The 18,744-nt window shown below is 35.6% G+C and overlaps 1 protein-coding gene across 1 annotated transcript; it reads left to right on the top strand.

Moving 5' to 3' along the window:
* The first annotated feature begins 11,611 nt into the window (after nt 1-11,611).
* On the top strand, nt 11,612-13,780 carry LOC124414618 (formin-like protein 20). Its single transcript, XM_046895617.1, has 3 exons — nt 11,612-11,908; nt 12,649-12,744; nt 13,379-13,780. The coding sequence occupies exons 1-3, from the start codon at nt 11,716-11,718 to the stop codon at nt 13,699-13,701; spliced, it is 612 nt and encodes a 203-aa protein (XP_046751573.1). The 5' UTR covers nt 11,612-11,715; the 3' UTR covers nt 13,702-13,780.
* The last annotated feature ends 4,964 nt before the right edge of the window (nt 13,781-18,744 follow it).

Genomic DNA, 18,744 nt, shown 5'->3' with positions numbered 1-18,744 from the left:
AGACACACGATGAGCTGCGCACGTGTGCCGAAGTGGCAAGCGAGTATAATCGCTGCTCTGCGCAGGCGCTCTTCATCAGCCAATCACAGCGCTGCTACAGCGGCAATGGCCAATCACGTGCCAGATACATTCGCGTGAAGTACGGCGAGTATCGAGATTGAGGTGTCGATTCTCGCTTGATTTTCATCGAGTACGTCACGTGGCCGTGATGCGGCATGAATCAAATTTATAAATAAAGATAGGAACCCGCAGGTTTACGCGACTCTCGACCATTTAGGATTTTAAACCGAACTGTCCGTGGGTGGTTAATTTCGGACCATGACCGATTTCGCTGCCGCTTCATTCTGGTCTATGATATATTCCTCGCTGCGGTCTGTGGCGAATTATTTTCCCGTAAATTTTTACTCAATTCACGTTGCGGCGGTGCGAATGTTCTTCTTTATCGTCCGAGCGTTGTCATTGGTTTTTTACACATTTTGAGCAGCTTCAATATAAATTTAATGTAACGAAATCGCACTTTGTGTATTATCTTTTCTATTTCTAAACTTTCGTAATACCAATCCTAGAAGATTTTGACAAAAATGCAACATGTAAGCAGTAAATAATTTTGTAAAATATGCGGTATTTATGAGCGACGAAACGGAACTTTTACGGTCCTCCTATATATCCGAAAAGTTTTAACCGGCTGCAAAAATTTTAGCATAAAGATAAATGTTTTAGTAAATTTTAGTATTTCTGTATTGTTTTAGAGTTTTTCAAGAGAATCGTGATGATATCATTTTTGAAATGTGCCACGAATACCAATGGCAAAAGTCGTTCCTCGAAGTTTCCTTTCGGCTTCATCTGTTCAGTTTCAACCCGTGGATGGAGTTAAATAAAAACTCCACTTAAGCCCGAGATATTGTATAGTGAACAGATTTAGTTTACAAAACATAAAATAGACCAAGACCTCTTAGAAGAGGCCAGGGAAGCATTGAAGCGTCGTCGCCTCAGAGTCGTAAATTCCCGCCTCTTCGATGGCCTAGCTAAACAAGCAGGTCAAGTGCGTGGAAGCGACGCTAAGCATACACCGATGTCATACCCCATGATATGTGAAAAAAAATATTGGTTTGAATATCAGTCTGCGAGAAAAATCCTGGGTACTTAAATTTTTCTTCGTCACGAATAAAGGAATCTTCCTATCGAGATAAATTCCTAGTACAGTGCTTATAATTTTCTTGGTAAAAATGTTTTACTTGAAATAACGACCGACAATGTTTGTTTCACGATGTCGAGGAAAATATTGTTTATTTTTTCTTAAAGTTCGTTGGGTGGATTTGAACTTTCACACCGAATCAAAATGTATGCGCTGTTAGGTATACAGGTGATTTTATTTCAGCAACACACTGATTTTCAAAATCTGTAATTGTATATGAAATGTTATTTTACGCCAAATAAAATGACAGCCAGGAAGACTACAGTGTAATATCACTCCTAACTAAATTCTTATAACCGAGAATTTAGCTCGCAAAAGTCAATTGTACGTCATGTATTGCAAAAAGAAACAGATATGATTGGCTCTGAACTACGTATAAAAAAATATAGTTCTGGGTACAGAATGTAAATTAGTTCAGTAGCTGTGAGTAGAAAATCTAGTCTGTATTACTATTCTTTTTGATTATGGTCACTTGTACTATAATTTGTTGTAACTATTGAGCTAATTTGATATTGGCAAAATAATAAAGTGACCTTAAGGCTTTATATCTACGACTAAAAAAATGTAGAAAATATAAAAGATAAGTAGATTTAATGTGTCAATAATTAGAAAATTTGTAGCGTATAGTATAAAGGCTCTTTGTGGATTTTTTTTTTTGGTAACATGTAAGGCCGAATTATGCGCGGAAATTTGTGGCGAATCAAATTTCCACCGGGGATGAATGCAGTCTCGCTATTTTGACGCTGACAAATGGGGCGCAATTTGCCTTCGAACAATCATGGATTGGCCACCCTTTTGTCTCGATATGACATTCGTTTTATTATCCCATTTAATTTTAACTATTCTAACCGTTATACCATCCGTAGCGGGTTGCAATCCAATTAGTTTTTAATTTAACGGTATACACTGCGTGACCCTGTAATGGATGGACGTCCTGGGATGTCCTTTTTCGTTATAATCAATTTTAGGTCGTTCCTCGACGTTTATTAAATATCGTTGCTTGTACAAAAGTTAGCAATTTTTCGCAAGAACCGTTATAATATAGCTAAATTTTGAAATTGAATGCAGCTATGTTTTTCAAGCCCATTTTAATTGGATTCAAACTAAATCGGGTACCTTGTGCGTTTTTGATTTTTTAGTTATCGTATCTGATTGATCACAACACCGCAATGATTCAGAAATAAAATTACACTTTTATCAGAGGACAGGGTTTCATCTGAGAGTTACGTAATATGCCAGTATAAAATGAGAATGAAGTTTTTCAAAATTTTGAGGAAACGTGAAAGAGAGTTGCATGAAGAAATCGGAAATCTGGAGAAGCTAGAGAAATACATAAATCCTGGAGATATTTGAAAAATCTTGAAAAATTAGGAAGAAGTTACAAAATTCTCGAGCTGTATAGAAATTGTTCAAATATTGTTGAAGTATATGTATGGTGAAACAGAAGTTGAATTTTCGTTTTGCAAACTCCTTAAAAAGCCGGGTAATTTCTAATTTCAATTTTTATATTTCTTATGCAGCTTCTAAAAGGAAATTTAACCCCGACAAGCAAATCATTCGTTTTCAATCTCGGAAGGATTTTTCATCTATTCATATATTTTCCGTCCCGCCATGCGTAAAGATAATTAGTTTTGAAAATGATTAAGCTGTGAAAAAGTTTTAAACATATTATTAAAGGCGGGGGATTCTTTTGATTAAAATGGCTTGTTAATTACTCGAAAGTGATATTGCTTGCAGATTAAGGAAGAAAAATAAAAAAGTAATCACCGGAAGCAAAAAACTGTGTAACTGAAATTGAGTAAATATTGTGTGAGATCAGGTATTCATACAAGCGCTTAATTTATTCAAGTAAATTATATTTCCCAGGCTTGTTTGCGCATATACGTTAATTAACGACTGTACACAAGGCATTATATGCGAAATCGACTCACGTTTTATCCTCAAGATTATTTTCAGCCTGTCAATTTACCCTTTTCCTATTCTCCTTCGTTTTCCTCAGGAAAAATCGCTTGTCAGATAAATTCCGTACCGATTATTGGCGGCTGTTGCTGATCATGTATCGTCTAACAGAGAAATATTTATACATTATCAATATTTTATTACATCCCAAATATATATATATATTTATATGTGGATATTATTCTTTTTCAAAAAGTACCAAAAAATATATCATGCAGTTACCCGAAACTATTTTCCTGATCGTTCATTGTAATTCATATGACGTGACATTATGTTTTATTCACCAACAAAACAACCGTTCTTCATGTTTCAATTTGTAACGCGTTCTCACTGCCTACTGATCCGTAGTGTGAGTATACATGGTGTGCCTAGGAGTGCAGCTTCTATATCTAAAAAAGTTTCTCTCTTGCGCTGTACTGGACTTAAGTAACATGTGTACCAACGGCGCCCAAATACCCTAGATCGGTAGTGATTAATTGTTCTGACGTTGAATCTGCGTGGGGAAAAAATGAACGGGATTTTACATAACTCACCCCAGAACTACACACAATGGCATTACCGAGCAGGGTAGCGTTCGCGAGAAAAATAATTCCCTAACAATATAGGGATTTCTTTAGACAGTTGGTACACATCTCCCTTGAAGGCTTAGACCTCGAAGAAAAGGGCGTGTCGTAGGAGTTCTCTGCACACCATGTACTGATCTCTACTCGTCTCACTCCCTCTTCATTTCTTCTTATACTCATACAAAACCTATCGTTTTTACATCATGTGTCACTTTCGCCCGATTGACGAACGGAAATGTTCTTCGCGAGTATTCTGGATCAAAAATCTACTTCTTTTTCGATCATTTCGTTTGTGAAAAATAACTAGATATTACAATATATGCTCTTATCTCTATTTCTTAGGGGCGGTGGAATATGTCAACCGGAAATTTTGAGTGTAATACTTTCGTTCACTTGAGTAAATGCACACAGCTGTCTCTTAGTCGTTTTTTTTCTTCCTCCTCTCCGTTTTTGGGCGGCCTTTTTCTCCGCTATTCTTCATCCTGACAACCAAAGCGAAAATTGCGGAACCTTTGCTGTTTATTTGCAATAGAATATTATAATAATACAACAGTACTTATTACTTCCTAAAAACTTATGAATATATCTGTTCAATACTATCGGGATTGTCACTTTGCAATGCGTCATCTGGTGGAAAAAAATGTAACTACTGCAACCAGGCTGACATATAACCATTGACTGTGTTTTCTCCGCGTGCGAATGGTAGAACAGGTATATGATTGATTATGTTTAATTAATTTATGTGACATGAGTAATTTGAAACCCCAGTAATTACGATTTGCCTCGATTAAAATTAAGAATTTAGGTTATGTGGTGATAAAATGGCGCTGAGAACCAGGTTCTGACGTCATGAGAACATTTTTCAACAATAATGTATCATCATTTCCAACTAAATTTTATGTAATCATACAGAGTAAACTAGTCGAGAGAATTCGATCCTACAATTTTTTTTTTATTTTACATACAAGCTGGAATAATAGAAACGATTTCTTTTGCAATTTCAATTAACTAGGCGAATTACAAGTTTAAAAACTTCGATAGAAGATCGAATATTATTTCAAAATATGAAGTAAAGGTTAAGAACCATATATTTTTCTCCCCCAGCAGCATGTAAATATCAATGTCTCGGTATTAAGACTCATAATTAATTAAAACGAGGCTGAGAACAACAAGGACATAATATGCACTGTTATTTTTCAATTTGTTTCATTTGATAAAAACATTCTTTTCACCTTCTAAGTAAAATTAATATTTGTTAACGTATTCCAGGAACACATATAATATGTATGTAGGTATATATGTGACAAATTATAAGCACTCACTCACTTATACTATAGTCATGATCATTTCGAATTTATAGCATCGTGAGATGTGTAAAAAATATACATACAATACCAACTGCGAAAACTTCGGTTAATTAGAATACAAGGATCTGAATTCTCGGCAAATTAACTTCCACCGAATTAAAACCAAGGGCATAAATTCCGCATTCCACGATAATTACAGGTTGAGTATACTTTATAAACAACCGAAGTCTTTCTATGAAAAAATTTGCATATTTTTTCACGAGTGTCTAAATCAATAAATATTGTCAATAATAATATTAAGAAAGAATTTGTACAACGAATTAGACTAATATGTTTTCATTGTTTGATATTCAAAGTTACTTCTTTCTGTTTCAAGAATATTACTTCTAAAATAGTAATAGTTTTTTTTTTTGAAATTATTTTCATCAACGTAGAGTCCGATTGCGATAAATGAACGTAAATTCTTCGATACGAAACTTTCGAAGAATTTATATCGAACATATCAACAGTTGATGTGGGAAAAAAGTCGAAGCACAAAACTTCAGAACCCTGCAATTTATTATTATATCGTCTCTATTTATCGATGTAATGATGTATCAGTCTCGTTAGCGTTATTATTATTTTGCTTTCCATAGGTATGTGGCTGTATATAATCACATCTGAGCTCAACTACAAAGGTTTACCTTGTAAATATGTTTTCGTATCCTCCGTTAAGCGGAAAATATGAGAAAAATATAGAGGTGAGAATACACGTGCATATTATGAAACGAGTTGTGTGCTGGGATACAAAAAGCTCATAAACTCCTTTTTTGAGCTTTCAAGCTTATTATTAGTAAGGCTTTAATGTAATATCATGTATGCGAAACGTTCTAGTTTAAGGTTATGTAGTAACTCTACCCTTACCGACCGAGCAAACTCAACCGTTTTTTCAAATTAAACCCTTTCCGTTCGTTTGTTTATTTAGTATAGAAAGAAAAAGGTTAGGTTTGCTCGGTCGGTAAAAGTAGGAGTAGTACTTCAAACGTATTATACAGAGTAAAAATGATCATTACCATCAAATACTGAATTTGAAACGAACGATGAATCAAACATGCAGTAACGGATCGATCAATTCTCATCAACTCGAATACTTTTATAGGTCTTAAAAAAGTTTGTCAGTTTTTGAAAGAACCAAGAGAGGAAAAACAAAATCTGACAGTCGCGAAAAATGGGTGAATATTTAAAAAATTGTCCTTACTAAAATTTTTATTGCAATTTATATCCTTGAAGTAATTGATTTCTTATTTGTTTATAGCTGCGTTAGGAAAAAAATCTAACTTACATTTTTGTGTGAGAAATTATACGGACTATGGCAAATAAATGTTTGATCGTTTACGGTGTGAGAATTTATTTTGTAGGTAGATCAGTTCCGCCATAATAAAACCTAATTCAAAAGCGACAATTTTGTATGATAATAAACATGCAGCGAATGACTGTAAAATTCCACAGACATCGTTTTACAACTCTTATTTTTCATTCCCGCTAATTTTCCAACTCTTCTCAAAGTTTCGCAAATTCACAGGGCTTGACACAGAGATTAAACAAATTTTTTATATCTCCTTTATTTTCATTTAGCTTTTGGGACCTTTGCTTGGGGTAAAGTTACGCATGTTTATACTCATAATACATATAAATATATACACTGTATGTATGTACATACGTGCCTTTTACTCTCACCGGAAAATATTCGCATCGTTCTTTTCCGAGGCGGTTGCTTTGTTATTCTGCTTTTATTTTTTATGCTTTAGAAAAATCTGTTGTTCCGTTATTTGCTTCAATGCTTTTTCCTTCATATTTTGCTCATATGCTGTTTCTGTTTTTACATTTTGACGCAGACGAAAAAAATGTAATGCAAAAAAATTAATAACTTAGTGTTTCGACGGTGAAAAATGTTTCCGAAATTCACACACCTTTTTTTTCTCTCTCCAACGATGAACGGTAAGAATTAATAGTTTTTTAAATTATTTATGTAATATTAAGTATAAACATACGCGCAACTTCTCGCGGTTCAATTTCGTGAAGTATATATAAATAAATTCTGTAATTCACAGCATGAGTAATAAGATATCTATGGATATACCACTTAAAATTTGACCCATCCTTCCGGTATTCATATCGATTGCGGCAAGTGTAACGTACTAATGTAGGAATTGTCATAATTTAGTCATGAATGTTGGCGGTCGACTCACCCTCTTAATTTATGGGGCTAGTATGGAGAAAAAGAGCAATGAAAATAATATGAAATAAATAAAAATACGTGGCGAAAAAGGTAACATTTTCCCTTCAAATTTCACCAGCTCTTTCCCGTTTACGGTTTTTTGCCTTTGATTAATTATATTATGGCTATTTAAAACAAGAGCACGCTCTGCTCGTACTGTTGTGCCGGTAATTATTCACGAGGCGAGAATATTTAATGAGACTCGTTACCAGAAATTCAGATGTTTTTGATGGTAAAAGCTTTGTGCCTGCCAGAATTTACGTATCTGAAATTTTGTAATTAAAGCAGGCTACTTCCACCTGTAGGTACAACAAAATCATGCAGCCTCCACATACATATTATTATAAAGAAACGTTTTACTTCAGGTTTTCCGGTTTCAGATAATCTCGTTGACGTTTCTGTGTACCCAATTCCGCGGGATGTAGGTATAAATCTACGGAGAAATAATTTCAAAAATTAGTCAACAAGTTGAACAAAAAACGAGTGTAAGTACAGTAACTTAGACAGATTCTGACAATGAAGGTATCCCAAGTCGATCTCACCGATTAGATTTCTTTTGTAATATGTTATAGTATACTAAAGAGGGTGAAACAAGCCTCCAAAGTAAGGCACGTCAAGGGATGATTTGGCAGTTTCACCCACAAGAACATAGTATTTCATGACCAACATAGCTAAAAAAGTTTTCTCATAAGAAGAAATGAAAAATTAAATTTTCTCAACAAAAAAAAGAACATAAAAAGACCTGCCAAATCGCCATTTGACATGCCATAGTTCGGAGGCTGATTTTACCCCCTTAAAGTGTTTAATAGCAGATTTAAAAAAATACGTGTCGCTTAGTTTTCAGTCTACTATAACATATTACAAAAGAAATCAAATCGAAGAAATCGACCTGGGATACCTTTCTTGTTAGTTACTGTACTTGCTCGGCATTGGGATAAGGGAATAACGAGTTCCGCGATATTGCGGGATACGCATGGTGTAACGAGAAACGTTTTCGCCGTCGCAAAGCATCGCCTGAATCACCGCCGCAACGTCACCCCGCATTACTTTTAGCAGGGGACCAGGCGAACACCCCGCAGGCAACCGGCGACCCACGTATGTAGTTATTCCGCCGCAACCCTGGCAATTTATTCGCACAATTACCGCCAGCTAGCCAGCCGAGCACCCAGCCACAAAAATGCCCAACAACTACATGATCGTACAGATTAGCGGTCACTTGTATTTCCCATTAATTATCAATGCTTTTCTGTTTTTCTTTTTTTGCTTTTACCCTCACCCTCTTGATCTCATACAGCTGCATCAGGTTCTCCGTACACGATCTTTTCTTTGCTCGCTCTACTTCTCGTTTATTTTTTTAATTCTCGTAATTAGAGCTTGACAATTTCTTGCGCTTTTAATCAGAGTAGAGAAGTAGAGTTATGAAGCGTCAATCGAGGCTGCAGCTATGTAACGTGCCTTTCATATACTAGTGTTTCGACTGAGGAAATGAAGATGTTGAAATTACATTTTAAACTGTATCAGTTCTCGAGATCACTTAAGAGCTACTGCAGCAGGAATGTTTTCTTAATTATAGGATTTCTAGGAAGGGTTCTATATCGCGAATCACTTGGGCTAACTTTTAATAACTACACTTCAACCTGATTGCGAGTTTACGAGCTGTAGGAACTGCAGAGCTTTGAAATAAGCAACGAAGATATTATAACTATTCGTTCTGAGTTTGTTCATATTATTCGACTTGCATTTCAACATTTAGGTAGTCTATCTCAGTCAACTTTCCTGGTTTGAATTGTAAACGATACAATCTATAAACGAGCCTTAAACGATACTCGGTGTTGAATTTTCCGTTAGATCGTAAAAGTGTGACTAAAATATTCCTGCCATCGTCTTCTTACTTGTCAAGTGTAGCCGGGTGATCGATGTCCCACAAGAATGATCTTATCGCTGAAATAAAATCGCAAGTGGGAGAACGGAGGCCATATTGTTTTTCGTCAATGTTCACGGATACCGCATATTGACACTGTCATCGACGCTACGGTATGTCGGAAACACTTTTTCACCGGCAAAAAAATGCGTATTTTGTTTTATCGCGAAGGCGCAGGTTGTTGACGGCGGGTTACAGAGAGAAAAGTGGGGAGAAGAAAAACAAAAAAGGGGAATTGAATCCCTTAACCCACGCAACAATTAAGCTGCAGCCCAGCGATTTAGCAACGGTCTGGAGCTACCGAAGGACTAAATCGGTGTAGAAAGACGACGAAAGAAATGGGAATGAAGGTAATGAGCGGAACTTGGCAATAGCTGCAGAACCGGGTCTGCTAGGGTTTTCTCTCCTCATCCTCCTTCTTTTTCCTCCTATTCCCTTGCTGCCACCTCTTCTTCTCGACGGTTTCTCTGCTCGGGTCACAGTCCGGCAGCTCCCGATGGGACGGATCGTAGGCATTAGGGGATCATTTATCTTACTTAGGTCCTGCGGGGAGGAATCTGCCTGACCTACCGTGGTCACCCGGGACCCCAGGAATCCCTCTCACCTCCAAGACGTGGCCTCCATCCCAGCCGACAACCTGCGAAACCGCGCTTGCACGGTGGTGGAGGTACGTCGAACAGCGATCAATAGCTATTAGGAATTAGACTTCACCAGGCTCAGCAAGGCTCAGCTAGAATCAGTCTTCGTATTCGATGCCCCAGCCCGGTGCTCGAGCCGCACGCAAAGGACGATTAGAAATTTCTCTCAATCTTTTTCCCCCTTTGCCCTCTGGGACAGCATATTCTCAATTCTTGGTCGTCGAAGGATCGCCGGTTTTCGTTCACTCTTTTTCAGACATTAATTTCGCATCGGGCTGAATGGACTTTAGTCACTATAATGTAGTGAAGAGGGATGATTCAGCATCCTTTAAACAAATGTCGAGGATGAATGGGCTCTCGGGTCCCATAATTAAAACGTAAAAAAATTATTACCTAACATGATTACATTAAATGATTACATTTTCTTTACCATAGAGATCTCAAGAGGTCTATGTTTTAATAGCTAGTTTCAATAGCTAAGAAAATACTACTAAGATTTAAAACTAAAAACGTGGGGCGCATGCAATAGATAATTGATGCACGAATAGTTCACCTAAGTCATTAACGATTTCATTGCATTACAAATGATATGAACTGTCGTATGAGTTTTCCCAACGACAGCTACTTTCTACACTTCTTACTATTATCTAAAAATAAATTCAAGAAGCAAGCAAAATTAATATTATAAAATCCTTATTGCAATATTAAAGCAAATCCATACCAGATCCTTATTAGTTATTAACGTAGCAGACCGAGTGAAGCTCAGAGCTGCCAGCTCTGTCGGTGGTCGTCGTATCGTGCCCATGTCAACGTTAGCTCGTGTATTTATATTTTAATAAAATCTGTTTAAAAATTTCTACCGAACAGAGAAACAAACAAACAGAGAGACAAGAAATCGAGTTAATAAAAACGTGGTAAAATGAGCCCAAACTACTAGAATCGGATAGAAAACGGATCTCATTCATTTCGAATATTCTAATTACAAAACCTTTTCTCAAATCGTTGGTACCTTAACTTGTGTTATTCGATCTTGCTCAGATATTAATTTCTGTCACATTATAACATGGCTGCTGTTTCATTCATGTTCACTATCATTGGCGTAAACAAGATTGCCGGAAATTGTTTAAACGGGATTTTTTCGTTTCCTATCCCTAGGGAATCCGTTCCAAATTCCTATGGATTTGTCGGATTCCTATACGATCCCATCGGAAATTGGAAGAAACCAAATGGATTCCATGGGACGTTTTGCACTAGAGTAACCTTTAACTCAGATCTTTTGGTTCATTCACCCTTAATAACAGCACTAAAGGGGATGTTTTATTCTCTATGACATAGTTTAGGTTGCGGTAGTTCAGGTTTTTAGTACCCTTCAACCCAGAGAATAATTCTGCGTATCATTATCGATGAAATCGACCCCACCAATTGCCTTCATAATCTGACAGTAAGATGGACGCATGTAATAGAGACCCAGGCATGCGTGCGTAAGCCATTATCTATAGAATGGGTTCAGTAGTATCTATCACCTATGAATGAAAATACACACATCGACAAGCTGCAGCCTATTTCTGGGACTGTGAACCGGCAATGACGAAATCAGAAATCGACTACGTGCATACAATGAAATGGAAAGGCATTACTGGAACGTGTGTGAAGAGGAGCTGTATCAGAAGCGCGAGGCTTATTGATTCCTGGTAATTACTATTGGCCCAAGTGTCTCCGCGTCTGCACTAATTGCACAACTGTGTCATCCTAGCAGTAGATATATGATGTTCATCGGGCAGTAGTGTGTTCTCGATTCCTCGGTGTTTCGACCCATTAAGAACGCGGCTTTTCCGCAGATCGTATCACCGCATTTTATCCCGCAAATAAGTCATCATGAGGTTCATCTTCCTTCTTGTCCTCGTTGTTGGTCTCGCTCACGTTGCTCGATCTGATGGATTATGGGATACGGTAATTAAGTGGTGGGTCGACTGGTTAGGATCGTCTGCTGAAGACGATTACAAGGACTATAAGGAATTGATCACTTGGCTCGAAGATTATTCTGAAGAAGAAAACACCGAAAAGCCAGGTCTGCATTTTCTTTATAACTTTTGTTTTTTAAGTACTCTTCATATCGAGATTTTCAAAAATCTGAGGCAGAGCCTGATGAAGGTCAAGATTCAATTCTGAAATTTAATAACATCGGCTATAGTCATCTTTGCGAACCGTAACGTCGGTTTCTTACAATTCTATCATCAACTTGTAGTGGTTGGATCACATAAGAACCATGAACCAAACAGTAAGACAGACAGTTCTTAAACATACACTGAGAGAAAATTAGAAAGAGTTCACAAAGGTATGAAAGGCTTTCCTCGCTGTAAAACAAAATGTCAATTTCGAATTCTATAAAGTATAATTTGGTATCAATCTAATGTCAGATATTATTTGATTTCAATCTAACAATAAGACTTCTGATGTCAATCTATCACCATGTAATGTTGATGCAATACTATCTAACGGTAGATTCCCGAAGTGGTTGCAAATATGAGCACATTTTTCACAGTACACCAGTACTAGGTTTCATGTCTTGCGCAGGTGATTTACGTCGTTCGAATTAGCTCCCTGTCGTCATTTGAACTTACTGGGTCAGACATTGTTTTCACACACACATAACAGACCATGTGAATGAGTGTAGTTATTATACACGAGTGTGTATTCGTGCTGCGCTGATAGTAACGGTGATGCTACTAAGGATAAGTGGCCGCGATGTGATTCTTTCATCCCGCAGTGGCATGATCTATTCGTGTACTCAAGGTGTTTGAATTACAGGTTCATCAAGTGGATCCTCAAGCCCGCGACCACCGCCACCACCATCACCGTTTGGTTATATTCCGCAGCAGCCACCAATGCCACCTTTCAATTACGGTAACTTTTTTATTCGTTTCTACATCATTTAATTTTAAACGAGAAATTACTGCCGATGAATCAGTTTCTCTCGACAGCTTGACACCTGACTGTTTGATGATGATTACGAAGTTACCACGTATACGGTTTGGTCAATTGTTGACAAGCTGTATCAATATTCGTTCAATAGAGAGTGAAGACACATCGTTCAGGCGGACTAAAATAAACTAAACAGTCGAATCCAATAAAATTTGGCAACTATGTTGATCTTGATACAGAGATTGAAACATAGACGTCTTTGCGCCTGAAGAAGGTCTTACAGAGTTGCATGCATCGTACAATTTTATCACGATTTCGAGACGTCTGAAGGATACAACTTGTAGTTGTATTGATAGAAGCGGAATTGATAAGATAGTTAATATTGACGAGGAGGATCGGGGATATAAAAGACCGGTAGGAGGAGAATAGACACGGACAGAGCGCGATGAAGATATCGGGACGAGAGAAGAAAGGGATTGCTGCTGAAATTTACGAGGTCGATAACGACAGCGATAGAGATTGGGAAAGGATCAAAGATTAATTATTTAGATTAGAGGAGAGAACGAGACAGTTTAATTATTGGTTATCTGGACTTGGCTCCCTGTTTTCATTTCAGGACAAGCGCTGCCCTTCCCACCACCCTTCTACAATCCCTACCAACAACAGCCGCCATATTACCCCGGTTTTCAACCGATCCCGATAGCTCCACCGGCCGGATCACCTCTGAATGCTCCTTCTTCGAGTGCTCGGAGTAGTTCGACCACCACGACGACCGCAGCGCCAACCACGGCGAGTACCACCACAACTACCACCACTACTACGACCCAAGCACCAACCACGGCGAAAGCCGTGACGACTGCAGCGCCGGCGGCAAAAAATTCAACTAATGCGACTACCGCTGCCCCGGCTAAGGCTAATGGTACTGCTGCTACAGGCTAAATAGTATGCAGTTTTTCAAGTGTGATCAGAGGTGTGTGATGTGGTACGGATATGATGTATAATATAAGGAGGGTCAGCTCCATGTACACATTCTCATTGAAAATGGTTTTAACCTGTTCACTTGTAGTGAAAATATTGACTCAAAACGCCTTTATTTGAGTAAAAAAACTCTCTTTAGGCGATTTCGAAATGTTTGGGACGTATTTCAGAAAATAAGGTTTTTTTTTATTCAAAGTTTTGCGTTTTTCTTGCAATGTGAGAGTAATTAGAGAAAATAAATTGCGGTAATGGATTTATCAGTAAATTTTACCCCTATTTCATATACTTGACAGTTATTTAGTATGCAATAATCGTAAAAAACTAAAATCAAGATTGTACATCGTAGTGTATAAAAAGCGAATGGGTTAATAGTTCAACGTTAGTTACAAAATATTCCGATAGGTTTCACTCTGGCAGAAGTATTAGGAAACGCAGTAAATTCAAATGATTCAATTACATGATGTAATAGTAATAATGTATTTAATATACGAGTAAACGGTTAAAAAAGTGGTTAAAGTTTGGGGACTTACGTCTAAACAACCGGATATTCAGCTCGATTGGGGTTAGCTTTATTCAAAAATATGTAGACCCAGTTTAATTTTCGGATTTTTTTCATTAGAATCAATCAATCAATCAATTAATCAATAGGAAGTATAATAAACTAGGTGCTGAAGTTTTGATTTGGCTGCAATTTCGACGTGTTATGTCGGGTGGGTTGGAATTTGAAAATTTCCCAAATTTCAAACCTCTAGACATTACCACTCGAGTGTTTCTCGTAAACGGTTGATCGAAGAGGTCTGAAATTTGGGGGAATATGATAAAATGTTAAAATTTTATTCAAATCAAAATTTTTTTGTTCGATAAATTACCGGTCTAATTAGCAAAATTGCTGTTATACAATATTGAAATAAAAACATCCTCTTTTGACAAAATGCTTAGTGGGCTTAAATCCGATCATCCAAATGGTACTTTCGGTTATAATCGAAGAGAAAACACTTTTCTGCAGAGGGTATCATTTCATTTAATCACTAGCGAATGGTAATATGATCAAATAAATATTTAGATCTAGTAATAAAATAATCTCAACAATTTTCAAACCTTATTATTAGAAGGCTTTTTGTTCCAAATTTCGAAGCTCTTATATAGTACTAATTTACGTAGAGGTATAGTTGAGACCTATTAGACTGCAGGATTCTAACGATTTCGTAAAAAAATATAACGAGCTTACCTTTGACTAAAAAAATGGGATGAAGTACATAAAAGGTTCCATGTTGTGAATTTAAGACTAATTATGCCTTCTCGATACGATAATCTTATGTACCTATAATATTATCAAATAAACCGAATAGAAAATAATTTTTACTTTCAAAGATATTATTTCGATCCTTGTCTTACGTATGATTATTATCATTATTGAGATCTTGATTTTAATACTATTTGAATATCTTGTTAATTTGATTAACACATCACATCAATTTAACTCACATCCACAATATTAAAGTCGAACAACCAAGTTCATTGAAATTCGTCCAAAAAAGAAAAAAAGAAAATGCACAGAAATTCAGAATTTTGTTTTTACAACTAATAATGCCTTCTGCCATTTTCTTTTTTTTTTATGCGAGCAAATGGAGTTTTTGTAATGCCTGTTCTTTACAATTTTGGTTATTGAATCGTCGCAGCAGAAAAGTAATTATACCCTACGCATCAATGCTTCATCGATTTCAATTCTGGATTTATAGTGTGTATAACGCAGAGATTTATATATGTTATGCGTACTTACGGTTCAGTGAACAATTTCCCAACAAATATCGACGAGTTTTCCAGGCTGCGAGGTGTGGAGATAGGACGCAGTGTATTTTTTAAGCCGTTGAATGCATCAACTTCCATCATAGTGAAAAGCCTTATTGGATGTTATTGGAATTGTATTAAAAGAGATTTTCCATAAAGATCAAGCTCGTTCATACTTTGGTAACATTTGTCAACTATTTGTCAACTAAAGTTACTAGTCATAATTGCAAAGTATTTTTAGTTATCTTCTTTTTTTTTTTTCTTTTCTTTTTGAGACAGCCAAAACGCTACATTTTTATTCATCGTCGTGGAATAAGACTGAAACATAACTTTCGCGGTTCTGCTTTAAAATTACGGCCCATCAATAATTTAATACAAACCGTGCATCAATTAGTACGCTTACTTACGTAGAATAATATAAAAGTTTAGTAATTATGAATATTCAATGAATCGGAGAAAGCTAACGAGGAGAGAGAGAGAGAGAGAGAGAGAGAGAGAGAGAATGAGAGACGAACAATTTAATGAAACGAAGTTAAATTATTATTATTCCGTACATTTCATTTCATCTTGTTTTTCTTAGTACCCTAATTCCTAATCGGATCTCGACCAGATTATAGGATGAATAAAAAACCCTGAATCCCTTCCCACTTATTTTCAGGGATAAAATAATGAATATACTTTGCAATGTGTTTGACATGCTTTGTCTCGTTATTAATCTAACTCAGTCAACAGAAGAAGAAGAAGAAGCTGAATGAAAAAAAAAGGAAGGAAAATTAGAGAAAACAAAGAGAGCGAGGTGTGACGTATTAAATTTTCACTTCATATCTGTATAAATATATAATTTTACCTTTTATCAAAGCGTGCGCTAATTTAACGTCGGCAAGCGTATCGCCCGCTGAGTTTTGCAATTTAATTAATACAACCGCAATCTTGAGGTTTTCTCGACGCTTTCCATATACGTATAATAATATTAAATGTTACACCTATATACAATTAATACGAAGTATTCTACCTCCATTTTGATGATAAATCCTGCACTCCGGCATTAATTAATTAACTAATTAATTCATTAATTAATACAATAGAGAGAAGGTGTAATATTTTAGAGTCAAAGAGTGCCGAGAGCGCGGTAATTATAACAGTAACGATAGTACCTAATGATAAAAAAAAAAAACAAAGAACAAACAAAATTCCCAAGCCTTCCCAGTTAATCCCATGTCGCGAAATCGCTGCGCAAAGTGGGACAATATGTGCCTGTTTACACAGACGTTAATTACGTGCCGGATTGCAGGAAGCGAGTTTAATCCATTATTTTCACGTGTATTGCCGATAATACATATTCGCAAACACACTGTCCAACGAATTGGCAAAGAATTCGATTTCGGCGAAACGTGGTGACTATCAGAGCGATTAATTAAAAATCGTTTGCACTATAGATTGCACGATACAACGAAGGGGTCAAAAAATTGGGAGATGAGTTGATGATATTGAATTAAAGGATCATCCTAGGGTTAAATTTTGAAGGAATATATATTTTTTTTGCATTATCCGATTACTTTTCAAAACGGTGTACACCCTGAAAGAAAGAGTTAATCAAACTATCAGTCTGAAATTTGGAAATAATGTTCTTCACGCCATTCTTTATCTTGCTATGGAAGGTTCTTTGTTTTTGAAATTTTAATATTTTTTTTAACGATGAACTGTCGAGAAAATAGTCTAAATTTAATACTTTTTTCAAACCACCACCATTTTGTCAATTTTGATAAAAAACAAACGAACATGGTTAATAATCTTTCAACAAATTTTGTTTTATCTACGATGACTGATTTCTTTTAAAAGACTATTCTCTGTAAAGTCAATGCAACTGATTTACTTTTTTGAAAAAGTCGATTCAATATTTCAATTTTTTTTTATAAACAATGATCTTTCGATTATTCATCTAGAGTAAAATCGAAAGAATCTGTTAGATTTTTCACCGTTTTAAGACGATTTGAAATGAGTTTTTGACATGTTTTCTTTCGTTTATAATTCCACTATTTTCTATTTGTCTTTTTTTTTTACACTGAATTTCCCCTAAAACAGGACTCGATTTTACATGAATATTCCAAAAATAACGTTTTAAGAATAATACTTCGGTAAAAAAAATAATTCAATAAATGAAACAGTAAGTGAATAAAATTTCTTTTTGTCGACGTTGACAGTTTTTTATAACCTGTTTAAAGTTTAAGGTCCCGTTGAAAATGAATTGGCCTCATTATTCTTGAGTAACAAGTATAATAAGTTAATAACGAAGTTTTCATCACGACACCGGGAATAATTTAATTTTTTTATAGTGACTAGAAAATTCTAGTGAAATAGGTATCATTACAAAAAAAACGGTTTAAATATTTTTCGAACACAAGAAAATATGATGCAATTACTACAACCATTCGGTGTAATTATAACTCTCAATACTAAAATTTTTGATTATTGCAATAATCAAATCTGTTCATTCGGTTAACTAAATTTCTTTCAATTTATTGTTACACCAGCATAAAACTACCGCAATAGTTAAAAAAGAAAACATTGTAATAATTTCATATTTTCATACCCAGAATCGTATATTTCTAAGTCATTCAGGTGAGAAATGAAAATTGTATATATATATATATATTAGGGTGGCGCAAAAAAACAGACTGTTTTTTTTTTTTGAGTCTCGTGTGACTAAATGTTAGTTTTTGATGTTTTAAGAGCCCACTCCAAAGAACAGTTAAAAAAAAAATTTTGAAGAGGTCGCTCCACATTTTTTAAAACGTCAGAAATTGTCAAAAATCGATTTTTTTTCTCGTTACGGTATAATTTTATAGACTAAAAAAAAAAAAAATTTCCGAAAGTTTCAGTTCAAAATTTGAATTTTGAAAGGTCGCTCATAATTTTTTTTCAATTTTTTGGTTCATTTCTTCAGATTTTTTCGAACGACCTTTAAATATTAATATTAAAATTTCATAAATTTTTTTTCTTCAATTTAGTAAGAAAGAATCGATACCAATACACTACGACATGAATTAAAAATCAAACAAAATACTGAAAATATAATTTTTGTAATTTAATTTTTTGACGATTTTTGACATTTTAAAAAATTTGAAGCGATCTCTTAAAATTTTTTTTTGAGCTGTCCTTTGGAGTGAGCTCTTAAAACATCAAAAAACTAACATTTTGTCACACGAGACTCAAAAA

This window comes from Diprion similis, chromosome 14 (genome assembly GCF_021155765.1).
Source record: "Diprion similis isolate iyDipSimi1 chromosome 14, iyDipSimi1.1, whole genome shotgun sequence".
Classification (NCBI taxonomy): Eukaryota; Metazoa; Arthropoda; class Insecta; order Hymenoptera; family Diprionidae; genus Diprion; species Diprion similis.
This window is presented reverse-complemented; position numbering and strand designations above follow the sequence as displayed.